Source organism: Calidris pugnax, unplaced genomic scaffold (assembly GCF_001431845.1).
Source record: "Calidris pugnax isolate Ruff unplaced genomic scaffold, ASM143184v1 scaffold46, whole genome shotgun sequence".
NCBI classification, from domain to species: Eukaryota; Metazoa; Chordata; class Aves; order Charadriiformes; family Scolopacidae; genus Calidris; species Calidris pugnax.
Window position 1 is genome coordinate 991,117 of NW_015090769.1, and position 26,608 is coordinate 1,017,724.

The 26,608-nt window shown below is 50.9% G+C and overlaps 1 protein-coding gene across 2 annotated transcripts in view; it reads right to left on the reverse strand.

Annotated features, from left to right (window-relative positions):
- Positions 1–16,899: 16,899 nt before the first annotated feature.
- Positions 16,900–26,608, reverse strand: part of PGPEP1 (pyroglutamyl-peptidase I) — an 18,925-nt gene continuing 9,216 nt past the window's right edge. Inside the window, exons 3-5 of one of the 2 annotated variants that reach the window (XM_014937950.1) lie at positions 21,962–22,078; positions 21,180–21,412; positions 16,900–19,685 (exon numbers count right to left, since the gene is read on the reverse strand). In XM_014937950.1, the coding sequence (XP_014793436.1) occupies positions 19,493–19,685; positions 21,180–21,412; positions 21,962–22,078 (543 nt within the window). In that variant the 3' untranslated portion in view covers positions 16,900–19,492. The remainder of the gene's footprint in view (positions 19,686–21,179; positions 21,413–21,961; positions 22,079–26,608) is intronic. The other variant, XM_014937942.1, reaches the window with a different exon arrangement.

Below are 26,608 nucleotides of genomic sequence, written 5' to 3' on the forward strand. Positions count from 1 at the left end.
GGGGGATGCCACATCCCCACCTCCCCTCCGCTCGCCCCCCACTCCCAGACCCCACAGCTGCCACCGCGCTGCCGCTCGGGGCTTTCATCCCAGAATTACTGGTTTTGTGGGTTTTTTTAAGTGAAAGGGCTGGAAACGGTGGCTCCTCCCCGCTGGCGGGACAAGGGGAAGCAGCTGGGACAAGGATGACAGTGGCCACCGGGATTCATGCCCGGTCATGTCCCGGCACACGCCGAGGCAGCCGGGATGACATGCCCGAGCAGGGACACGGCGGGGGGACACACACACACGTGTGACCCCGGGGGGACGAGGGTGGTGGGATGCACGTGGAGCCGTGGTCACTTACACTTTGGGGTCAGACGATGCAGGTGCCTGGTCCTGGGCATCTCACCCTCTTCTTCCCGGCTCTGGTTCCTCATCAGCTCGGCCACTTTCTCCTGGTAGAACCTCTGAGCTCTCTGGATGCTCTCCTGGTCCAGCTGGTGCCGGATGACGGGGGGTGAGGGCATCCCCAACCTCTCCAGGATGCTCTTTTTGAGGGCTTCCAGCTGGAGCTTGTCCTCATCCCACGTGCGTGGCCTCGGCTCCGTGCCGGGGAGAAGAAGCAGGAGCTGGAGGAAGGTGATGGCAGCCCCAACATCCCGCAGCGCCTTCAGCATCGCGCCGGTGATCCCGGGGAGAGGGAAAGGGAAAGGGGGGGGGATTTATTTGGGAAATCTCTGGCTCGAAGGCGGGACGTGCCGCCGCCGGCGGATGCTGCCAGGGGAATGAATGAAGTGGACCAGACCTGACTTTATAGGAGCCGAACTTTGCCCGCCCTCTGTCCCCCCCCCTCCCTCCCTCCCCGCCGGAGTAAACATCCAGCAAGAATTTCTCCAGCAGGAATTTCTCCTCTCCGCCCTGGGATTTCACACCGGGGGCGGGGGGGGGCTCCCACAGCGCCGGAGTGGGGCCATTCACGAGCTGGTTTGCAGCTGGGGAGAAGGAAAAATGTCTAATAATACATTTTCTGGGACGCAAACGTCTCCCTTCCGCCTCCCGTTTTCCCTGTGGATCGTCACACCGGCTCAGCCCATGGCTGGGGGGGTGCCCTCACCTCCCCTGCCCCCTTGGCCAGGGACAAGTGGCCACGGGCAACTGGCCTCGGAGGTGGCAGGGGGTGATGGAGAGGGGAGAGGACGATGAGCGCCGCGGGTGGCATCACACCGTGGCTCATCCATCCCCCGCATCCTCGGCCGCCTTCTCCATCCTTCACCTCGCGCCGGTCCCCGTCGGCACGTGGGTCCCCGAAATGCCACGGGGCTGAGCCAGGAGTGAAGCCCCTTTTCCTAAAACCCCTGGGAAGCAGGAGCGGAGCAGGGAAGCAGCGACAGGATGGTCCGGTTCACACCGGTACGTGCAGGAGGGAAGGGATCAGAGTTGGACCTTGTCCCACCAAAGCAGCTGATGACACCACAGCCCGGCTTGCGGCAGCGGCTCCTCTGTGCTGCCAGCAGCAGGTAAGGCCAGGGGATGGGTCTGCCCCTGGGTCGTGTCCTTCCTGAAGCAACCAAGGCCAGGTTTACATCATCCCTGGGCAGCCCCATGACGGCTGGGATGGAAGCTGGGCACGCCGAGGTGGCACGGGTCCAGCGGGGCCACGTGCGGCTGGAAGCGCCGTGCCAGAGCACGGGGAAGAGAAAACCCATGGTTGGAACGAGCCTCCAAGGCCGGGATGGGACCACCCGTCTCTCGTCTTCTCTAAGGGATGCTTCCACCATAAAAAGACACGAGGAGAGGGATGAGAAAGCCCCGGTCGGACGAGGCAAGGGGTAGGTCGTGTCCCCCCTCCCCGGCACCACTCAGGGCAGGCAAGGTCGTTCCTAAATATTCTGAAGTGGAGCCAAACGCCTCGTCTTTAACTGTGCTCCCGCCACGGGATGAACACGCTCACAGTAATCCCCTGATTTATGGCTGTTTATCCCCTGCTCTTCCTCGGGACCCGGCTCCGGCGTTATTCCTGCCTTTCTCACCCCGTTTCTGGAGGGGTTGCCTGAGGCAAGACCCAACGTTTTCACCCTAAAACACGTGAATGGAGGAGTTTGCCAGCATCACGTGGAGGGGGTCGCCCCAGCTCCGGCTCCTCTGCCCCTGCTCTGGCTCCATCCTTGCGGAGGGATGGATGAAGAGGGGGCAGGAGGAGCCCATTGCCCAGAAACCTTGTGTCATTTCACGCTGCCTTTCTCTGCCCAGAGTCTCCTGCTTGGAAAGCAACCTCAAGGTCAGGTTTATCTTGGTTGCTTCTTCCCACAGGGAGCTGGGCACCATCCTGTTGCTGCCATGGGTGGCACGTCCCCCGTCCCTCTGGCAGCTGGGCAGGGATTGCACTTGGATGAGCATCATCCCACATGGAGCTGGTCCAGGCTCTGGCTCCCCAGCGGGTGCTTTCATTCCAGCCGGAGCTGTGGGATCCTCAGGGAGTTCCTGGGAGCACCAAACCCCTCCATGATCCCCTTTCCTGGGGATTTTATCAGCTGGGGTGACTGCAACCCTTCAGCTCCCCCAATTCGACAATGAATGGAGAGGGAGCATCACCCCAGGAGGGCCACAAACCTTGGGGTAACACCCTGGGGCAGAACCACCAAGCCACCACCTCCATCCCCAGCATCTCCTGATCCCTGGCAGGCCCCAGCCCGGCCACCAACATCCTCCACCATCCACAGGGTGCCAAATTCACTCGTCGGAAGGCAAATCGGAGCCTGGCAGCGCATCCGGGGGCAGGAAGAGGCCCCGAACCCACCAGCAATCACATTGCCCGGCCCTTGAGCAAGACCCGGCAAAAGCCCTAAATCCTGAAGTTCTGCTTTTGCAAAGGCATTTTCTAACCGTGGGCGAGCCCCGTCCACGAGTGACGCAGGGCGCCCCGCGCTCGCAGACCATCAAAGTTTGCCGAAGCCGGATGTTTTCCCCCCGAAAGGCGCCAGCCGTGGAAGCCGGAGATTTACAGTCCAGCACCCGCCATAAAACTCGGGTTTTTTTAAGAGCAAGCGGCTGCGTCATGTCCCGGCACACGCCGAGGCAGCCGGGATGACATGCCCGAGCAGGGACACGGCGGGGGGACACACACACACGTGTGACCCCGGGGGGACGAGGGTGGTGGGATGCACGTGGAGCCGTGGTCACTTACACTTTGGGGTCAGACGATGCAGGTGCCTGGTCCTGGGCATCTCACCCTCTTCTTCCCGGCTCTGGTTCCTCATCAGCTCGGCCACTTTCTCCTGGTAGAACCTCTGAGCTCTCTGGATGCTCTCCTGGTCCAGCTGGTGCCGGATGACGGGGGGTGAGGGCATCCCCAACCTCTCCAGGATGCTCTTTTTGAGGGCTTCCAGCTGGAGCTTGTCCTCATCCCACGTGCGTGGCCTCGGCTCCGTGCCGGGGAGAAGAAGCAGGAGCTGGAGGAAGGTGATGGCAGCCCCAACATCCCGCAGCGCCTTCAGCATCGCGCCGGTGATCCCGGGGAGAGGGAAAGGGAAAGGGGGGGGGATTTATTTGGGAAATCTCTGGCTCGAAGGCGGGACGTGCCGCCGCCGGCGGATGCTGCCAGGGGAATGAATGAAGTGGACCAGACCTGACTTTATAGGAGCCGAACTTTGCCCGCCCTCTGTCCCCCCCCCTCCCTCCCTCCCCGCCGGAGTAAACATCCAGCAAGAATTTCTCCAGCAGGAATTTCTCCTCTCCGCCCTGGGATTTCACACCGGGGGCGGGGGGGGGCTCCCACAGCGCCGGAGTGGGGCGGATGGTCCGGTTCACACCGGTACGTGCAGGAGGGAAGGGATCAGAGTTGGACCTTGTCCCACCAAAGCAGCTGATGACACCACAGCCCGGCTTGCGGCAGCGGCTCCTCTGTGCTGCCAGCAGCAGGTAAGGCCAGGGGATGGGTCTGCCCCTGGGTCGTGTCCTTCCTGAAGCAACCAAGGCCAGGTTTACATCATCCCTGGGCAGCCCCATGACGGCTGGGATGGAAGCTGGGCACGCCGAGGTGGCACGGGTCCAGCGGGGCCACGTGCGGCTGGAAGCGCCGTGCCAGAGCACGGGGAAGAGAAAACCCATGGTTGGAACGAGCCTCCAAGGCCGGGATGGGACCACCCGTCTCTCGTCTTCTCTAAGGGATGCTTCCACCATAAAAAGACACGAGGAGAGGGATGAGAAAGCCCCGGTCGGACGAGGCAAGGGGTAGGTCGTGTCCCCCCTCCCCGGCACCACTCAGGGCAGGCAAGGTCGTTCCTAAATATTCTGAAGTGGAGCCAAACGCCTCGTCTTTAACTGTGCTCCCGCCACGGGATGAACACGCTCACAGTAATCCCCTGATTTATGGCTGTTTATCCCCTGCTCTTCCTCGGGACCCGGCTCCGGCGTTATTCCTGCCTTTCTCACCCCGTTTCTGGAGGGGTTGCCTGAGGCAAGACCCAACGTTTTCACCCTAAAACACGTGAAAGGAGAAGTTTGCCAGCATCACGTGGAGGGGGTCGCCCCAGCTCTGGCTCCTCTGCCCCTGCTCTGGCTCCATCTGAATTTCACTGAATTTTCACTGAATTTCTAGAGTTGGAAGGGACCATAGAGATCATCTAGTCCAACTCCCCTCCGGCTCCTCTGCCCCTGCTCTGGCTCCATCCTTGCGGAGGGATGGATGAAGAGGGGGCAGGAGGAGCCCATTGCCCAGAAACCTTGTGTCATTTCACGCTGCCTTTCTCTGCCCAGAGTCTCCTGCTTGGAAAGCAACCTCAAGGTCAGGTTTATCTTGGTTGCTTCTTCCCACAGGGAGCTGGGCACCATCCTGTTGCTGCCATGGGTGGCACGTCCCCCGTCCCTCTGGCAGCTGGGCAGGGATTGCACTTGGATGAGCATCATCCCACATGGAGCTGGTCCAGGCTCTGGCTCCCCAGCGGGTGCTTTCATTCCAGCCGGAGCTGTGGGATCCTCAGGGAGTTCCTGGGAGCACCAAACCCCTCCATGATCCCCTTTCCTGGGGATTTTATCAGCTGGGGTGACTGCAACCCTTCAGCTCCCCCAATTCGACAATGAATGGAGAGGGAGCATCACCCCAGGAGGGCCACAAACCTTGGGGTAACACCCTGGGGCAGAACCACCAAGCCACCCCCCAATTCGAGGACAAATGGAGAGGGAGCATCACCCCAGGAGGGCTACAAACCTTGGGGTAACACCCCGGGGCAGAACCACCAAGCCACCACCTCCATCCCCAGCATCTCCTGATCCCTGGCAGGCCCCAGCCCGGCCACCAACATCCTCCACCATCCACAGGGTGCCAAATTCACTCGTCGGAAGGCAAATCGGAGCCTGGCAGCGCATCCGGGGGCAGGAAGAGGCCCCGAACCCACCAGCAATCACATTGCCCGGCCCTTGAGCAAGACCCGGCAAAAGCCCTAAATCCTGAAGTTCTGCTTTTGCAAAGGCATTTTCTAACCGTGGGCGAGCCCCGTCCACGAGTGACGCAGGGCGCCCCGCGCTCGCAGACCATCAAAGTTTGCCGAAGCCGGATGTTTTCCCCCCGAAAGGCGCCAGCCGTGGAAGCCGGAGATTTACAGTCCAGCACCCGCCATAAAACTCGGGTTTTTTTAAGAGCAAGCGGCTGCGAAGGCCCAGTGACCTGTTATGAAATGTCCCCGGCGTGTCCTCACCAGCCTGCAAGATGCGATTGCAAAGCTCCAGCCCCCGGGTGTAAACAGCATCCCACGTCTGCAGCATCCTGGGCTGTGTCAGGAACAGCGTGGGGAGTAGGGCCCGAGAGGTGATTGTCCCCCTGTACTGGGCACTGGTGAGGCCTCACCTCGAGTACTGTGTCCAGTTTTGGGCCCCCTACCATAAAAAAGACATTGAGGGGCTGGAGCGGGTCCAGAGAAGGGCAACAAAGATGGTGAGGGGTCTGGAGAATAAGTCTTATGAGGAGAGGCTGAGGGAGCTGGGGGTGTTCAGCCTGGAGAAGAGGAGGCTGAGGGGAGACCTTAGTGCTCTCTCCAACTCCCTGAAAGGAGGGTGTAGAGAGATGGGGGTCGGTCTCTTTTCTCAAGTCACAGGCGACAGGACAAGAGGAAATGGCCTCAAGTTGCACCAGGGGAGGTTCAGGCTGGATATTAGGAAAAATTTTTTCACTGAAAGGGTTCTCAGCCCTTGGAATGGGCTGCCCAGGGAGGGGGTTGAGGCCCCATCCCTGGAGGTGTTCAAAAGCCGGGTTGATGTAGTGCTGGGAGGTCTGGTTTAGTGATGATGCTCCTTGTTTGTTGTGTGGGTGTCTATTTTTGTCAGTCAGGTTGACGGTTGGACAAGATGATCTTTAAGGTCCCTTCCAACCTGGAAGATTCTGTGATTCTGTCTCCTCCAGTCCTCACTGGGCCATGAGCGCGTTGTCTTCTGCGGTGCAAGGTCAGGTTTACCCAACGCCTCTTCCCAGCAGGATGCAGGTTCCTCTCCACTTAATGCATCCTGAGAGCATCCCTCGCCAAGGTGCAACCACAGCTCAGCTCCCATGGACCCAGACCATGGATTTATAGGAGCACTTGGCCATGGGGTTGTTGTTGGCCAGGGATTCCCAGACCTTGGATGGACCAGGACAAGGGTTGAGGGTGAAGAGGGGCTGATACCCCGGTGCTATCGCTCCTCGGCACGCAACGAGCAGGAGAGAAACTGGGATTTTGGGAGATTAAAGCAGGCATGAGGGGCCAGCAGCTGGAAAGGCTGCTAGAAAGTCTGGTGAAAGCTCAGAGTGTGCCTGGTTGAGCCTGAGAAGATGTAAATAATCTTTTCACCTTCTCTCCATCTCCAGACAGGAGGTGGCTGGCGGGCAGCACGGTGGGGGACACGGCGGATGCTCGTTGCCACCCTCAGAGCCACCCGATGCCACCAGCTGAGCCAGCACCAGAGAGAGAAGCCACGTTGCAACTGCTGAGAGCAACCACCAAAAGGAACGAGAAGGGGGAACATGAACATTAGTCACTTCCCCACGAAATGCAAGCTGGCCACAGCCTTGAACTTGAACCGACTGGAGCAGGGCTCAAACCCTGGTGCCGTGAGGGACCAGCCCCAAAATTGGCCATGAACAACCAGGGCTTTGTGTCTCCTCAAATGCAATCATCCCACCCCAGCTCCATGCGGCTGTGCCTGAGGGGACATCCCCACTCTGCTCCCCCTGGCCCAGCTGATGGGGGACGGATGGGGGCCAGCACAGATGAGGGGGCCCCAGAGTGGATTTCCATCCCCTGAAAAATGCAAAACTTCCCTGTGGCCGCTCGCCCACGCTCGTGTTTGCAGAAACCTCGGGTATATTTTTTTTTAGCACTCGTTATCGTAAGTGGCAGGAGGGGAAGTGCTGCCCTCAGATATCAGACTTATGGGTTCCTTGTGGCTCTTGAACAAGTGGCTCCTGAAAATGTGCCGAGAGCCTCCGGGTGAAGAACAGGCACCCATCAGCCCATCCAGAGGGACCTGGACAGGCTGGAGAGGTGGGATTGTGCAAATTGCATGAAGTTCAACCAAGTGCAGGGTCCTGCACATGGGAGGTGGCAATCCCAGGCACAAATCCAGGTTGGGTGGAGAACGGCTGGAGGACTTGGGAGAGCTCGTGGATGAGAAGCTCCACACGAGCCAGCAGTCTGTGTTGGCAGCCCAGAGAGCCAACCCCATCCTCCAGGGCTTCATGTCTCCTTGAATGCAATCATCCCCCCCAGCTCCATGCGGCTGTGCCTGAGGGGGGGCTTTGTGTCTCCTCAAATGCAATCATCCCACCCCAGCTCCATGCGGCTGTGCCTGAGGGGACATCCCCACTCTGCTCTCCCTGGCCCAGCTGATGGGGGACGGATGGGGGCCAGCACAGATGAGGGGGCCCCAGAGTGGATTTCCATCCCCTGAAAAATGCAAAACTTCCCTGTGGCCGCTCGCCCACGCTCGTGTTTGCAGAAACCTCGGGTATATTTTTTTTTAGCACTCGTTATCGTAAGTGGCAGGAGGGGAAGTGCTGCCCTCAGATATCAGACTTATGGGTTCCTTGTGGCTCTTGAACAAGTGGCTCCTGAAAATGTGCCGAGAGCCTCCGGGTGAAGAACAGGCACCCATCAGCCCATCCAGAGGGACCTGGATAGGCTGGAGAGCTGGGATTGTGCAAATCACATGAAGTTCAACCAAGTGCAGGGTCCTGCATCTGGGAGGTGACAATCCCAGGCACAAATCCAGGTTGGGAGGAGAGCAGCCCTGAGGAGAAGGACTTGGGAGCACTCATGGATGAGAAGCTCCACACGAGCCAGCAGTCTGTGTTGGCAGCCCAGAAAGCCAACCCCATCCTGGGCTGCATCAGGAGAAGTGTGGCCAGCAGGTCGTGGGAGGTGATTCTGCCCCTCTGCTCTGCTCTGGTGAGACCTCACCTGGAGCACCGTGTCCAGTTTTGGAGTCCTCAGCACAGGAAGGACATGGACCTGTTGGAACGGGTCCAGCAGAGAGCCAGGAAGATGCTCAGAGGGATGGAGCACCTCTGCTGTGAGGACAGGCTGAGAGAGCTGGGGGTGTTCAGCCTGGAGAAGAGAAGGTTCAGAGGAGACCTTAGAGCAGCCTTTCAATATCTGAAGGGAGCTACAGGAGAACTGGGGAGGGACTCTTGGTCAGGAAGTGCAGTGACAGGACAAGGGGTAACGGTTTTAAATTGGAAGAGGAGAGATTTAGGTTACATATTAGGAAGAACTTATTTGCTGTGTGGGTGGTGAGACACTGGAACAGGTTGCCCAGAGAAGTTGTGGCTGCCCCATCCCTGGAGGGGTTCAAGGCCAGGTTGGAGGGGGCTTGGAGCAACCTGGTCTGGTGGGAGGTGTCCCTGCCCAGGGCAGGGGGGTTGGAACTGGATGATCTTTAAGGACCCTTCCAACTGTAATGTTCAAACCATTCTACGATTCTCTGAAGTCACAGCATCCCATCATCCAGAGCATCCCACCACGGCACCAGCCTGGGGCAGCTCCCCATGACCTATGGGACTTCCCCTGCTCCCGAAACCACCGGGGTTGAGCAAATCGGGGGCTGGAGGGAGGGTATTTCCTGCAAATGAGGCAGATTATACTTTCCCATGGTGTACTTTTCAGCCGAGGGCCAAGAAGGGAAGAGCAGCGTGGCTTCCCCTATCTGCTGCCACCACAGGAAGCTCCAAGCAACCCGTAGGGCTTGGTCTTTAGGGAAGTTGGTTGTTGGAGGCAGTTTCAGCACTTCCAGGAGCAACTTGGCCTGAAAAAACCCTCGGCGGAGGGGAGGAACCCAGCCCGGCCTCCGAGGTGGCCCATTGCCCACCTCAGGGACAAGGTTGGTTCCATCCCATCTCGTTCCAGGTCTGGAAATTGGCCCCGAGGGGTGGGAGAGGAGGGTTCTCCCTCCGTTGCCCGCGTGGGACGTTTGGGAAGCCTCATCCCGTGTTTTCCCAGCGCCATCGTGATGAATTGGCAGAGTGGAAGCTGTCTTGACCTTTAGATGTTTCTAAATAAAAAAAGAAAAACAAACAGGATGGGTCAGGTGAGTGAAATGCAGCTTTTGCCCTGTCATGGCCGGAATCATGTATTTTTATTCCCCCCCCTTTGCTGCAGGTTGACAGCATCTGCCAAAAACGAGGCTTCTGCTCCGCTTGGACAAAGGACGTTTCTGCCTTGACTGTACCCGTGGTCAATGATTAACTGGAATTCTCAGTCCCCTCAGCCCGGGCAGTGCAGGATGTGACTCCAATCGGGCCACCAAAAATGGGAATCTCACTGGAGACATCCTCATTGACCACCTGCCCCACGGCGATGCTCTCCGCACTGAAGAAGTTCTCCACTTGCAACGAGTGTCCTTCCTGGAATGGGCTCCCTGATAAAACATGGATTTCCAGTTAAGGTCTGTCCTCCTACTGGGATGCCTTACAGCTCGTGAGGGTATCTCCCCATCAGCAGACAAAAATAGGGTGTAACACCTCAGGAGCATCACCTGCACGAGGAGAACACTCAACAACCCCACCTGGGGAAGGTGGGAGCAACGGTTATTGAGAAGCAGCTTTAAAAAGAAGCTTTTCGTGGTGTGAGCTTCTTTCTATTCAACGGGGGATGTGTCTCACCCCTCAGATGTGCCAAAACAGCCCTTTGCCTCCATTTTTTTGGGGCGATCCAGCAGGTATCCCCTAACCAAGGCTTTGGGGAGCATCCTCCTCCCTCGGGCTGGCGGTGTTGAGCCCAGAAGTGAAGCACAAGGCAGCGACCACGGCTCTAACCGGGGACCTGCCTTGGGGTCAGCTCCAGGAGGGACCCAAACGAGCTCCAAACCCTTCCTCCAAAAAGCTTTCCAATATGGAGCAGGGCGGGAGGGTGGGGGGAATTGCTGAAGGAAATCAAATCCAACCCAGGCACATCCCAGAGTGACGTCAGAGGTGTTCAAAAGACGGGTTGATGTAGTGCTGGGAGGTCTGGTTTAGTGAAGATGCTCCTTGTTTGTTGTGTGGGTGTCTATTTTTGTCAGTCAGGTTGACGGTTGGACAAGATGATCTTTAAGGTCCCTTCCAACCTAGAAGATTCTGTGATTCTGTCTCTTCTACCAAGGAAAGCCTGAGAGATGCTACAAGGGAAGAACAACCCAGAAAGCTCCTTAAAACTGTAGGATTTTAAGAGTCTGGATGGGTTTTTTTAAAGCACGAGGCGCAATTTTGGGTGAGGCAGGAGAAGGCAAGCTGCAGAAGAACCAGGTGAGGTGGCTGTTGGCCTCACCTCCGATAGAAATAAATATATTTATTTATGAACCTGGGCATGGACCAGGCTCCATGTGCCCGTCAGGAGGGAATTAGTCACCGGAGCGTGACTCGGGGAAGGGCTGTGTGTACACAGAGCACGCGGCTCCCGCACCGGAGCATCCGCCGCAGCCAGAAGGAGCTGGTGAGGACCAGCAAAAAAAGAAAAAAAAGAGACTTTTCCCCCCAAGCCCCAGCTTGGTTTTCTTGGGAACAGGCCAAAAAAAGCCCAGCCCAGCAGCAGAGGTAGGTGGTGAGGATCCATTTATAGCCGCCGGGAGGCTGGAGCCAGACGATGAGGTACCTCCAAAAAGGCAGGGAAAGAAAAGGATGGATGAGATGCCGTGGTGAGGAGCCTCAAATCGCATCATCCCTGGCACAGGAAGCTCATACCAGGAATTCTTGGTGGCTCTGGAAGCGTGTCCATCCCCCTGGGTGGATGGACCCAGGGTGCCAGAGGCAGCGAACCCTGACCTGGGACCTGCCCGCACCGAAGGGCTGGAGGAAATTCCAGCCATTCCCCGGCAGCAGATCCGCAGCTGGGAGTTTCTGATGGAAACCCTGGGGAGCTCCTTTTTGGGCAGAGGCTGGAAAAGGGTGGGTTCTCCTCCCAGCACCTTGGCTTTGAGGTCAGCTTTGATTTGCGAGCCGGGGAAAACGGGGAGGGTGAGCGGGCTGCCAGATGGACGCTGCCCAAAAATCCCACCTCGTTTATGGAGGGTCTGCAGGGCTTGGAGAGGAGAGAATGAAAGAAAAAGGGGGAACAGACCAGGCTGTTACAAGAAAAAATTAAGATCTACGAGGAGCCAGTCCACTAGGGATCTCCTCTCTGGATCTGTGGCCAAGAAACCCAAAGGGGATGTTCTAACGATGAGTTTCTCCACCACTGACCAGCAAAAAAACCCCTTCCATCTCTCCCTCCGGAGAGCTCTGGTTGCAAAATGACCTCATTGACACATGGCTTACCCAACGGAGTGACATCACTCTGGAAACGCCGCCTCGGCAGGAAAAGCTTATCACCTTATAAAGTGAATTAAAACGAGAGTGATTTCATCAGGGGTTGGCTCAAGGGAGAGCCTGTGACCTCTCCGGGGAGGAGACGTCCTGCCTGGTCTTTGAGGACCATCTCCAACCTCCTCCGTGCCCATCACACGAGGGCAATGGACACAGGAGAACACCACGGTGCTCCCACTCTGAAGAAAAGGCTGGAGAACTCCATGAGGTCACCACGGCAGCTCGGGGGGAAAAAAAACACATTTCCAGAGCTAGGACATCAAAAAAAGACAGAAAAAGGCAAAGATGCAGAAAGAACCATAAAGTTTTCCTTTCTGATTCCACCCCGCCTCCTCCCAAGTCACACACCACTGTTAACCTTCTGGAACAGGGCATGGCTTTTGGGGCCAAACCTCCCCAAATTTCATCCCACCTCGAAACACGGGGCTGGCTCTGGGTTTACCAGGCTTGAGCCCTGGGTCTTGGTGAAGCCGTGCCGTGGGGCGATGGACACGACACCCAACCTGCTCTGTAACTCAGCTGGAGAGGGTTAAGCTGAATCACCAGCACCCCCAGTGCCACCATCACTCGTGTCACTGGGGCCTGATGCTGTGACACCTCCTCTCCTCCCATCCCCGCAGCACCAGAACCAAAAGAAGCCCCCGAAGACCCTCAAGAAGCCCCCAGGACCAAGCTGTTGGAGGGTTGTACCTTCAGGTTCTCCCGCTCTGGCTGTATGGCAGCACCATCTGGTGGCACCAGCCCTCTCCACCACCCCCAGTTTGCTCCCAGTCAGGACCAGTGGCAGCAAGAAGAGCCTGAAAGCAGCCAACATAGGACTTCTGCATGGCCAAAGCCAGGTTGAGACCCAGCCGACAGCGATGAAACAGGGCAAAAAGATGCTCTTGAGGGAAACAGGGGGAGCCCCAGGATTGCTCTGAGGGAAAGCAGCTCCAGTTTGACACACACCAGCAGCTTCCAGACAACGCTGCTCATCTCCCCACCACTCTCCAGGGAGCTCTGCCTCCAGAAGAGGAGCGTGGCAGGAGAAATCTGGCTAAGAAAATGCCTTATGGGGGGGAGAGGGGGTTCCCCAGTGGCTCAGGAAGCCAGCGAGGGATTCACAGGCTGCAGATCAAAGGTGGCTTCAGAGTCACAGCCCCTTCTGCTGCCAGGGGGTCACTGGCTGCACCACACGAGGTCCTGCTGCTGAAAACCCCTTTGCTCTGAGGGGGGAGAGTGGCTGCTGCCATTCGAGCCCGTATGAGAACAGCAAAGGGTGCATAAAGCACAAATAGTTTATTAACTACAGACCTGGAAATGACTGAAAAGCTCCAGGGGTTCACCAGGCAACGCAGACTTTGCACGACGCGGCTCCAAACTGGAGGAAAAAGGGAAAATGAAGAAGTCTAGGGGGTGAGCTGTGATCGCCAGCTCCTCCTGTACCTCAGGAACGAATGGTGCTTCCACAAGTTTGGAAGAGTCTTCGTCGAATTGGGGCAGGACACGCTCTCCCGGCATCTCCACCGTTGAACAAATTCTGCCTGAATCTTTCAGCGCCGTTCAGAAGGGCGTCCGTGGCTCCCTGAGGCAACGTGCTCCAGGCCAGGGCTGGAAAATCGACCTCCAGGTACAAAGAAAGAACATTATAAATCAAAGAAACTCACACACGTAATAGATGACGGCGAGATGAAACTTCCAAACGCTCTTCCGAATAAAATGACTCAAACATCCAAGAGACGCAGCTGAGGTCAAAGAGAATGAGCCCGGAGAGCGCCCGTTCCCATCCCAAAAAACATCCCCGTGGGATCCACATAGTCCAGGGACTCATCTCCACCAGCCTCGGGTGCTCAGGGCACGGTCTGAACCCAACTGTGCCATTTTCCACTCAGCCTGGGATCAACACACAATTACCAGCTTAAAAAAAAAGGCATCTTTAAAAAAGAACGACTTCTTCCGACCACCAGGAGTCCGAGTTAAACTCTTTTATTTACTTTGAAACACGGGTTTAAATCTTCAGTTACAAAGTCCAGTCTAGCAATAGCAAGCTGAAAGTACGTTAACGGTCCTTTATTACACAGCCCTTTAGTGACACGCCAGATCTGTTTGGTTTTACAAGGCACTGCAAGAAACACACGGAGGAAAACAGAAGCCCCAACGGATGGAGAATCGTAGCTCCCAGAGTCCTGAAAAGCATGAGATCGGCGACACCTGAGGTACCCAGAACGGACAACTGTGTTATTTCACCACAATTAAGGAAGGGAGGGGCTGAGCGATGCTGGAACATGCGGTACCGGAGTCTCAACAGACACCTAACCTCAAAGGAGAGACAGAATGACCTTCACCCATTTGGCCAACCCAACCGAGAGGGACAACGAAGCAACAAATACTCTATTTTACCCTTTGCCGGGGCCGGGTGCGCGACAGAAAAAACCTTGAGGGCTCAACTCTATGTTTCTGAAGAGCATCCTCGGATGGAGGGGATCCCCAGCAAGGTTAGAAGTTTCTCCCAGCTCCGAAAGCCCAGTTTTTCCACCCATTTTCCGTGCAAAAGGCTCATCCCTCCCCATCCCCACCGCTCCGCTTCCCAAAGGTGAGCCCGGCACAGGACAAGGCACTCCCTGTTTAATCAACGTAAACATTTGCGATTTAAGAAGCTGGTGCAATAGAAAACCTGAAGGTGTACTGAAGTAGCACAGAGTTCTATTTTAAGGGCAGTGTATAGTTTCATTTCCTAGGTTTAATTCCTATCTACGGGGAGGCATTTTCTTCTCTACTTTGTCTTAAAACAGACCGAGCAGAAGCCGATCTCAGGTTTCGATTAACAAGACGAAGAATTAACAATATCCTCAGCTTTCTTTCTGCTTCGGAGAATGTTTGGCAGAATATCACTTCCATCACATAAGACACTAAGCAGACATGAATACGAGTTGTTTGTGGTTTTCTTTTTAAGAAAAAGTGCACTTTATACTGCAAAACATTAGGGTTTATGGTAAAAAAATAAGAAATCCATCTACGTCAGGATGTGTATTTATGGTATTAACTAGGGGGGTTTATCCAAGCCAAGAACGAAAGAAAAACTTCACAATCCTGAAATTTCTCTCATTAAAATACAATGGGATAGCACAAAGCAGGTAAAGGAGGCAACAGGAAGAAAGTTGCTTTTGTTAAAGTACGTACAAATTAATTGCCGACGATTTTATTTCTACTGCAGGATGAAATCTGGAAATTGGAATTAAAAAAAATACCCACAGGAGTATACTTTCTACCCCTAAACATACTGGTTTCCAGTCAGCTTTCAAACGCTGCCCCTTCCCTCCTGGAGCAGGCTCAGTGTGGGAGGCTCAGCTGCGCGGTGAGAGTCAGAAACACACTAAAAGATAACAAATTGAATTCCCAATTCGACTCCTTCACTCATTTCCCTTTTTTTTTCGGTTTTAAGAAGCTCCTTCCACTGCAATTCCTTTTATACCTTTCCTAAGAAAGCCCCCACGCCAGCTCAACCAATCCCAAACCACCATCAAACCAAGATTATTTCAGTATTGGAAGAAACTTCAGTGGATTAGAACTTTTTTCCGCTTTTTCGTTAACAAAAATAACAACACTGGGAGTCCACGCTGCCCGTTTGTGAGGCTTGGAAGCCCCTGGGCTTTTATTCCAGGTGTGGAATGTGACAGTGACCTGGAATAATCCCCTTTGCCAGCTGAGTGAGGCACTAAAAGGTTAAATATTGCCCGTGGACCTACAGAGCAGAGAGAAGCACTGTTTGAATGAATGCTACATCTGAGCACGACTGCCCAGGTAAGGAAACACAAATAGTACCATTTCCTACCATTTCTCTCCTCTTTGGGGTGAAAGCAGAGCAACCGGTTGGTTTTCATCAAGTCCTAAACTTTGGGACACCCTCAGTCAGGTCCCTCCTGGAAGGACTCTCGAAGCCCAGCAAGTTCTTGGCTGCAGTCTCATGTCACAACCACACTCAACACCTCTAACCATCTTCATGACCTTTTCATCCTTTCCCACCACTCCCACCTTTAGGAGGAACCCATCAGGTTGGGGAATACTCCAGATAAGCATAAACTCCTTTCTATCATCTAACAGATCCTACAGATTTTGGTAGCCTTTTCCAAAAACCACCAAAAAAAAACCCAAATAGATTCAACACCGAGTTGAAGGTGTTTACCTTGAACCAGATCACCAAATCACAGAATATCTCCAGTTGGAAGGGACCTATAAGGACCATGGAGTCCCCCATAAATCTTTAAAGTCACTTTCAAGCTCACAGCTTCTTTTTTCTGGGTTAATAAAGCAGATTCCCATTTTTTCTCTCAAAGGAAACCTCTCCCAACATCACAGTCACCAAACGGTGAAGGAGTTGACGAGCGTCTGGAGTTCCTCAAAATCCTCCGCAGCGTTTAATAACTGCCACAATTAAATTATTATCACCAAACTTCACCACCACGTCAGCCGGGTCCTACCCCCAAGCTGTCGGCAAGAAGATAAAAATGACATCAGACCCGATACAGAGGAACCTCCCTAAATTCTCTCTCTTCTCACACCAAATATTCGCAGCCCCGGTTCTCCGCGAAGCGCGTCCCCAAGAGACAATTCTAAAATTTCACCAGCAGGCACAGGAATTAACCCAAAACCTCAACTTCCTACACTCCCTCCTCAGCACAAAACGTTTTTTTTGCGGGTGGCAACGGGTCTCCCAGTCAGTGCAAATTAGCAAATTCTATTTATTGATGATCCGGAAGAGAAAGCAGATAGTAAGTGTGACACAAAAATCAGCTTTTTGAAGCTCTGCATCTGTCTGACATCATATTTCCAAAGAAAATATGCACCTACAGGAAAAGCATTCTGAATTAATGAATTTAACAAAAAAAAAAAAAAACTTTCAAAAAAACCCAAAAGTATTTAATTTAGGTCAGATTAAATAAAATTAGTTTAATGCCATTTTTTTTTTTCAAGTTTCACTATACAAAATTTCTCTACCACCAAGACACCCTTTACAAATACAATCTCTGAGGACTAATTCTCAACCCTCCCCCCTCACCCTCCCCCCCCCTTTTTTTTTTTTTTTTTTTTTTTTTTTTTTTTTTTTTTTTTTTTTAAAAAAAAAAAAAAAAAAAAAAAAATCAACCAAAAAAGAGATTAGGAGGAAACACACAGCTCGAAGTGATGCTCAAAGCAATGTATTTCCAAAAAATGAGATATTCTTTTTAACACTGACACACAGGAGGTCAACCACCGTGGTCCTGAGACACACAGAAGTGACAGGAATTGGCTCCAGATTTTCCCCTCGGAGAGCAGAGAGCACCCAAGAAGGAATATCTACAGGACATAATTCCACAGGTGGAATAAAGTGGTGTGGAAATAATTCCACAGGTGGAATAAAGTGGTGTGGAAAAGCCTTCTCCCCACCCCTGCCTGCCCTGAGGGTGAGTTTGGAGAAAACAAACCTTCCCCCAACTTGGCATCTCCAACCTTCCTACCACCATCACCTTCCATCCCACCATCAGCTTGTTTTCCCCCTGTTATCACCTCACTAAACCATGGAAATTCCACTCCCGTTTCATTCACAGCTACATTAACACGTAAATTAAATAGCATCACCCCAAATTACTTCAAAGAATCGCTGAACTTAGCAGAATACGCAAATTACTCTCCTCTTTTAAAAGTTTAGCAGCTAAGATACACTGAGGACAAAAACTTCTTACCAGATAAAGGAATCAACCTAAGATAAGTAACTTGACTATTTGCAAAAAAAAAAAAAACAAACAACAAAAAACGTGTCAAACCACGAATATTTAAACAAAATATTAAATATAATAAATTACTAATCAGAAAGTCTGCCTGCCTGCTGACAATCTGACAAGTGCTACTTTGTATTTGAATGCAAAAAAAAGAGAATATTTACTTTGAAGGCAAACTCTTTTGATCAGGAAAAGCCCGTGTAGTAAATACAGGGGTAATTTTCTCCGTAAACCAGAAGTCTATCCAAAAAATCTTCATCACACACAGGTCCCCTCAGCGAAGTTATTACAACTGCAGAAGTCTCCGTCCTCCCTCAAGGGTTACAAGGAGAAGTGATATTTCCTTTGTCTCTAGACTTCTACAGGAAAACAGCGAGTTAATGGCAGCTCTCACTGAGAGATACTATAACAGAACCATTCACCATTAGAAAAATTAAAATAATGGTATTCTAAAACCTTTCAAAATGTTGTTTTATATATATATCTCTATATTTGTCAAAGTATTAGAATCAAATCACAGACCTCTTCGTTAAAACGGCCCCTCAATGAGACCTACTGGTCACCAATCACCATCAATCACAATTTTTACCAGTTTTGGGTCTGTTCCCACCGTAACATCATCCGTCTCCACCTTTTGCTGGAGTCAATGTCCTGCTCTGAACCTGCACGTCCGCTTCCCCTAATTAATTACCGGGAAAGTTCATACAAGCAGCAGCACTTTGTACCCTCCCATTGGGAGGGGGACACTAATAAACCGCCCGGAATCCTCATTCTAAGTAAAATTCCTACTTTTCAAATAACAGCCTCTGGTTTACAGCCAGTGGGAAGAGGTTTCAGATTTTTGATTTGGCAGAACGTCTCCGAATCCGCACGCTTGCATATTTATGCCTACAATAAATCAAGGTGGCAACTCAGAATTCAAGTTAAACATTACGCGTTCTAACCTTTAACAAGAATGAAAATTTATAACTAAGGAAGTTATAAATTACTCAACCTTCGCCTTAAAAAAAAAACAAACCAGCTAGCACCAAGAGTCTAGGATCAAGATTTCCTGCGGAGAAAAGTGGCCTTTAGCAAAGCTATTTAACCGCTAATGATTTGCTTTATACACAATATGAAACAATGTGTTTTGTACAGGAGGTATATGGTTGACTTGAGTGAGGAAGGTGGCATCGAGGGAAAAAAAAAAACAAAAAAAGAGAAATATTTGGCGCAAGTTCGGCTCATACTGCGTTAAACAACAACAACAACGAGCTATCTCCTGCTCCACAACGAAAGGAACCCAAACCACCCCCCTTCTATCTGCAGCTACCAGTTAAACCAGTACATTACAGAGGACCCTAGAGATATTTGGACAATGTGGGGGGAAAAAATCAGTGCCTCAAATGTTTTTCCCTTTCAGCGAAGCAATTTTGAAGACTCCTCGTCCCCAAGTGCTGTTTTACAACAGACAAACCCACGCCTTTCCAACTCTTTCCAGGTGTGCTTTTTTACATCACCACCTCTAATTTGGGCCAGAGAGGATAAAAAGCCAACCCAAACCAAAAGCAAACCTTCCAACTTAAGAACTAGTCATGAGAAGACCGGGTTATCAATTCCCCACGCCAAGTCCAGTAGAGAAACTTTCCGTCTGCGCTGTATTTTTGTGGTCAGGAGCTGTCACTTGGCTGACAGATAAGCTCAGGATAAAGCACAGCACACACACACACACTCCAGTCACTTCAGAAATGAGTAGTTGCAGGTGTTTTAAAGAAGAGATTTTTGACTCCTTTGTTGCCTAGGCTGAAATGCACACACTTGACCAAAACCGTCAATTTCTAGAAGTGGGATTATTATTATTCTTATTATTTTTTCCTTTTCTTTTTGAAGTCTCCAATTCTGGGCCCGTAGGTTTCAGGCCGTTTTTCCCCAGTTACTTCAGGAGCAAGGGAAAATTTGGGAAGTGCAATACTAGGATAGCTTCTGCTCGCTTTCAGTGTTCATGCTGACAGTTGATTTTGTCTTCGGAATGCTCCAAAACATCCAGCATTTCTTCTATGATGGCCTGTAGCGCCCGACCCAGCTGTTCTGCCGTGTAGGGTTTTCCCAACGGAGGCACGTGGACAAAAGCCGACCTCCCGCGGCTCTGGTATAAGGAAGTGTAGTAGGTGAAGTCACAGAGGTATCTGAAAATACAAGGATAAAGCTTATTTAGCAAAAAAGTGACAAATACAGGGTGCAAACGGCGGGATAGGATGGGTTGGATGCTCCTCAGTTCAGCATCGCGGCAATATCCGGGAATAATTAGTGGAAATCAAGCTGGGTGTTGTGAGTCTGGGGGATTTAATCAAATCTAGACAAAGAAAGGTAAAATGCTTCTAAGTATCTTACAAATACAGGGTGCAAACGGTGAGATAGGATGGGTTGGATGCTCCTCAGTTCAGCATTGTGGCAATATCTGGGACTAATTAGTGGAAATCAAGCTGGGTGTTGTGAGTCTGGGGGATTTAATCAAATCTAGACAAAGAAAGGTAAAATGCTTCTAAGTATCTCAAGGTGGGTTGAAGGAGGAGGGAGCCAGACTGATTGTTTTAATCAAATCTAGACAAAGAAAGGTGAAATGCTTCTAAGTATCTAAAGGGTGGGTTGAAGGAGGAGGGAGCCAGACTCTTTTCAGTGGTTGCCAGTGAGAGGATGAGGGGCAACGGGCACAAGTTGGAACGTAAGAGAATATGAGAAAAAACTTCTTCATGGAGCCCTGGAAGAGGCTGCCCAGGGAGGTCGTGGAGTCCCCTTCTTTGGAGATGTTCAAGACTCATCTGGATGCAGTCCTGAGTAACACACTCTAGGCAATCCTGCTTCAGCAGGGGAGTTGGACTAGATGATCTCTGTGGTCCCTTCCAACTCTAAAAATTCAGTGAAAATATCATAGAATCATAGAATCATCTAGGTTGGAAGGGATCTTCAAGATCATCTAGTCCAACCATCAACCTGACAAAAAAATAAATAAGAAATAAAATAACAAACAAACAAACAAAACCACTAAACCACATTCTTGAGGACCACGTTGACCCGCCCAATCTCTCTTTTTCCCCCGAAGATTGGGTGACCGCTGAAAAACAGACGGTATCGCCAACCCCATGAGAGGTGAAAAGAATTATGAATTGTACAGGACTCGTGAGTTGAGGATGAAAGGACCCCGTGTTGCAGCATGAGGCTGGTTTTGCCCCAGAGCTCGCCGACACCCTGTACCTCTGCTGAGCACCTCTGCTCCGAGGACAGGCTGAGGGAGCTGGGGTTGTTCAGCCTGAAGAAGAGGAGGCTCCGGGGAGACCTACTAGCAGCCTTTCAGTACCTGAAGGGAGCTACAGGAAGGCTGGGGAGAGCCTGTTTAGAAAGGCCTGCAGTGACAGGATGAGGGGCAATGGCTTCAAGCTGGAGGGGAACAGATTTAGACTGGAGATGAGGAGAGGGTTCTTCACTGTGAGGGTGGTGGAGCACTGGAACAGGTTGCCCAGGGAGGTGGTTGAGGCCCCATCCCTGGAGATATTCAAGGAGAGGCTCGACGAGGCCCTGGGCAACCTGGTCTAGTTGGGGGTGTCCCTGCTGACTGCGGGGAGTGGGACTAGATGGCCTTTGGAGGTCCCTTCTGGCCTGGGCAATTCTATGATTCTATGTACCTGCCGGCGTCCTTGGAGATAGTGACCGTGACGTCCAGCCCCAGCGCCGAGACCCTCTTGCAAACCGTGTCCATGTCGATGATGGAGTCGATACACTCTGGGCCACCTTCTACACAACACTGGGAGCCCGGGCAGAAACGGCAGTTGTCTAAGCCTTTATAACCTACATTATGGCCACACTTCTCCAGAGTCACAGTCGTAGCCATACCCGAAACGCCCACGTGAACCACCAACTACAAGAGAAAAAAAGAAAACAACCAAAACCCAACGAGTTAAATCAACCAAAATACAAACGGTGGAGAGGCAACAGCCCACTGCTCCCAGTTAGAGAGTGATGGGGTTGTTACAGGAGTTCTTGTGTGAGTATCATGGTAATGAGTCATTTTATCAATGAACTTGTGGGTCTAGTAGGGAGCAGTTCTTCTTGTTTCACCCCCTCCCGGCCTAAATTGTAATTTACTTGGGGTAAAAATGAGCCTTGGCATGTTCACAGCCTGGAAGAGCCCAGGTGGCACAGACTAACTGTGAGCTGTCTAGACAGCCCTCTGCTGTGGCCTCTTCACACCCACTGCTCCCATTAATTGGGGAGCTCTATTCCGAGCTATAAACTTCCACAAATTCACAGGTTCTCATGACTAAATAGAAGAAGAGCTTTCAAGGGACTACCTGTCTGAATATACATTAAAAATGGGACTTCACGTGATGCTCGTTGCTGTAAAGATGCCAGATTTCAGCCTTTTGCCCTCTCTTTTCTCCTCCTCCTCCTCCCTTTACTCACTCACTTGGGGACTGTGCTTTTTCCATAAGGCAGGAATGAGTCTTTGCACCGTCTGGTATTCAACGGGCACCTCATAGACATGCAGATCCACATCATCTCGCAGCCCGAGCTTCTCCAACTCCTAAGAATGTAAGAAAATAGATAAAAGCAGGACGGTCAGACACAAGCTCAGCAGAGGAGATACTTTATTTAAGTTTATGAGCAGAGTGAGTCTGCTGTGAGGGACGGACCTCAGCTCGGCATTCCGGCTGTATAACCTTCTAAACAGCACTGTAAAACAAAAAAAAAAACCCAACAGAAAGGGGAACAACAGGGGCATCTCCCCACCTGTGTTAACAGTCGTCACCCACAGGACCGTTTGTTCTGCTCTGCTGTGTGTACCACAAAGAAATCAACATTTAACTGACAACAGTTATCAGCAACACCCACGCTCAAAAGACAGGTTGGCGACATTATTTATAGAAGGATAGAGTCATACTCATTTCTTGACAGAACTACATATTGTGTAGAGAAAGCAGAACTGAGAGGGTTATACTCATGGTCTGATTTGTTGTGTCTCAGGACTGGAGAGCAAATTCCCATTTGTTTTCGGGTCCAGAGCTCTGAGGGTGAGATTCTGTGTCTGTGAGTCCCCACAAATATTAGCAAACACTCCTCATGTGAGAAAAGGGAGCACCGTTGGCACCTCCTCCTCAGCATATTTGTTTTACTGTAATTTTGGCAGAATCCAGAATACAATACAGCCTGTTTCCAAACTGTAGAACGGGTTTCCATCACTAGCTTTACCTACACCTAATATATTGTACTTAATTTTGCAACCTGACCCATTGCCATTGACGTGATTCAACTAATGCAGTAAATTATTTCTCCCTCTATGATGTTAACTAAAGCCATGCCTTGAAAACATCCCAAATATCCAGGCAATAAACTTAACCAATTTCCTTTCAACCCTTTAAAATAAGTGTCAGTTAAATACCTTGCAAAGACTTGTTTAAAACCAGGGGGAAGAGGCCAGATCTCTTTTTTCTCCCCAGTGCACCTGACTGGTGAGCACACTGTTTCATCCCAACGCTGTGACTTCCTTCTACACACAGCCCGTGGTCCTGGACACTTCTCCCTTGCTCCTTTGGTCTCCATTTCAACACCAGTTTCACCAGTAAAGCTTCCATTTGAGGCTGATTTGGTACCTCAGACTTTACCAGTCTAGCCCAGAACAGGACTCCATCAGAAGTGAAACCTTCCAGAGCCATCAAACCCAAACTTTCAAGAACTCAAGGAAAAGAAACACCCATATGGGCTGAACCCTCTGTAAAAAAAAAACATGTTCTTATGCAAAATCATGAGCTGAGCTCAAACCCAGGGGCCTTATTCAAGTCTACACCAGGAGGCACATTTCCAGCAGCTGAAACCACTTCAGTTATCGTGTTTAATGGGTTCCAACAGCATCCATCTTGGATCACGTTTCCCTCTGATGAAGATAACGTTTTTTGACACTCTAAAAAACTTTACAGCTGCTTTTCAAGAGTGATAAGTGACTGTACATGACACTGACAGCCTTAGTCAGAGTCCTCCCATAGCTCTGTCTTCTCTGGAAGTGCATCCTCCTTTCCAAAGACAGAAGGACTCATGAGCTCCTGCATCTCCGTCACCAGGCCCGTGTTTCAGGTAGAAGAACCAACTCCAGCTTTTCACCAGTTAATACACAGCAGCAGCTTGTTGTCTGGGGCTGCTCCTCTCCTCCGAGATACATGTTGGTTGAAAAAACCCAATCTTACTCATGCCAAAAGCTGGAAATGATTACTTGTGCTAACATCAAAGGGGCTGCCTGCGCAGCAACAAAATAACCTGCAACTCTCACATCCACAAACCGCTGTAGTCGTTCCCGGGGATCTGAGGTAGAAACAGCCACGTAAGGAGCCATCAAACTATCAAAGGAGATCTTAAAATATTGTTGAATTATTAAATTATCTCCATTTCAGGTTCAAGACTCGGTGATCAGAGCCAAGAGCTGCGCTTTCAGGTGATTCTTAGGCTTTATTTTCCTGCGCATAGAGATTATACTCACAGACTTCAGGCTGAGGAGTGCAGATTTAGCTATTTTCACCAAAGCTTACTCAATTTCAAACCCTGTATTTCCCCAGGTTTGAATTTCTTTCAAATTAAAGGCAGCTGAAAGGAGAGAACAAGCTGAGGTTCTTGGGCTCCCCCATTACAATCCGACCTCCTCTACATAAACGTGAGCAGTATTTTAGTACCTTTTTTTCCCCCCCTGTAGTTATCAGCACGAGTCGTTTCTTTCCTGAGGAAAAAAAACCAAAACACCCAAACCCTTTCACACTTGTACAGACAGACCACAGAGAGTGTAACAAGATTTAAGACAACTAAAAGACTGGGGAAAGGCAAGAGTAAGACTTTCACGGACCAGCAGATATGAGCAACAACAATGATAAATCACTTGCTCTGGCTCTGAGGGCAAGGCTGATATTAAAGGCTTGCTGTATTGATTAGTGTCTGGCACACACAGACATTCATTACCAGAGATGGATGCTAAGTGATGTTTCATCACATCTTCTTTACACAAATCTGCCTTCAAAACCCGAGCTGGTTTATGTGGTGCCTTAATAAAGCAAGTAGTTTACAAATGAGAGTATTCAAATACGAGGCAGTCTCTTTAGGAAGATCTCCAGAGCGTTAATTGGGAGGGATTCATCATCACCACTTCTCTAAAGAGCGTGAAACAGCTCCTAAGGCTGAATTTGATGGTGGAAAGTTTTACCGGCTGCGCAGAACGAGCATCTACAGGGAGCAAGAAACCTCGGGCCATAGGAGCTGCCCCATCACAATGACAGCCACCTTCTCCAAATGCAGAAACGTGTTAAACCTTCTAGCTTTACCAATTCCCAACTTTCTTTTAACCAAACACGGCGTCCATTCAATAATAAAGATGTCCGCTGGCCCCCAGACAACTTATTACCCCCAGCCTTGTATACCTGACAAATATAGAAAAACGAACATGTTTGACCGATTCCCTGACCCCTCAACAATGGTCCTCTTTGTGAGCCTTTAATATCCTTATCAGGTCTGTCTAGACACCCTGACAGCAATTGTCCTTAGTAATGTCAAAACGCACTCTGACCTCTCTCCTCCTCCTCCTCCGGGCTCAGCCAGAAGCTCTTCGGGGAGGGGGGATGAAGGCAGGAGCCCATCAGCTTCACAGTCCACAGGGCACACCTGTGTCTACACCTAAGTCACACCAGGGAGGGCAGAAAAATGTACCAAACAGAAAAGCCCATTTTGGTAACTTCTTCTTGAAAGGAAGGTCCCTCCCAAGCAAAAACTGCAGCTGAAAAAAAAATTCCTCAAATGGAATTTAAAAAAAATGAAAAGAGGGAAGAGCAAATCTACGTTAACACAGACTATTTTCACTCTAAGCCTCGGAAAAGAAAGCAGAAAGAAGTTATTCTTCCTTCTGAATTGATAGGAAATTTCTACCCCACGTGTAAAAGTCTCCAAACGTTTCATCTTCACATTATATTAGATTGCTGCTGCCACTATTGAAGGTACTCGTTATGTTAACTACGTGTAAAAGTCATTTCGCTTTCAAAACCACACAGCTATACTAGAAATTCACTGCATTCAGAGGGGAAAAGACACCCCATATCCGTGTTCTACATAAACAGCCAAATAAAACCAAAAAAAAGAGCACTGGAAAGAAAAGCAGAGAATTTTATCCTGGGGATGCAGGCTAATAAAAGATGTAATAAACCAGAACTAGCTTAGCCCTAAAGCTAGGAAGGATTTACAAAGATTGTTTAATTGATTTTTCTGCTATTAAAATGCAGATCACACCGTCTGGGATTCAGAAACTCAGACACGCCTTTGTGTCCACTCAGCTCCATGAAGTCCCCTGTCTGAAACTTGCACAATGCCCAACTCGCATGTGCTCAAAGACATGCTGTTCCTTTTTTTGTCTGGGCCTCTCGGGGCTGAGACGGGGCAAGGAAAGGCAAATCCTCCCCGCTGCCCCAAAGTTGGGATGTTTTGAGTCAGAAACCGGCTATTAAACGGGACTGGGAGGGAGATGGGCTCCCGAGGCAGCAGGTCTCACACCACCAACTCGAGTTTGATACCCTCCAAACATCCTACAAACCCATCAAATTAATTTAAAATACAGGTGATTATTTCATCTATCGGCCCCGCAGCTGCCGGGCTGAAGGAACGACACGCCGTTTCTCTTGATAGAAATAGGAATTATCCATGAGGTTTGGGTTTTGTGAGCAACACCAGAACACCCACCGCTCTTCCTGTCCCACAATACCCTTTTGTCTGTCTCCTCTAGAATCAGCTTGTTTACAATAACTGACACCACACGAGGAAGAACAAACCAAATCAATCAGCTCCGCTACTAAATTTCAGGAACGTGCAATTTTGGTTTTCCACAGCTTGCTTTTTTCCCCCTAACTAAAACCCTAACCCTAACTCAAATATATTCATTTCCAAAAGGGTCTTGGAGGCAAAGGTTTCGCCTTCTCACACCAGCCAACACATTAGACATCTGGACATTAGTAGACTGTAATTGATTAGAGTTTGTGATTTAATTTAAAAGCATTCTAAAGAAGATATTAATCTCCGAGCTCTGAAGGGAAGAGAG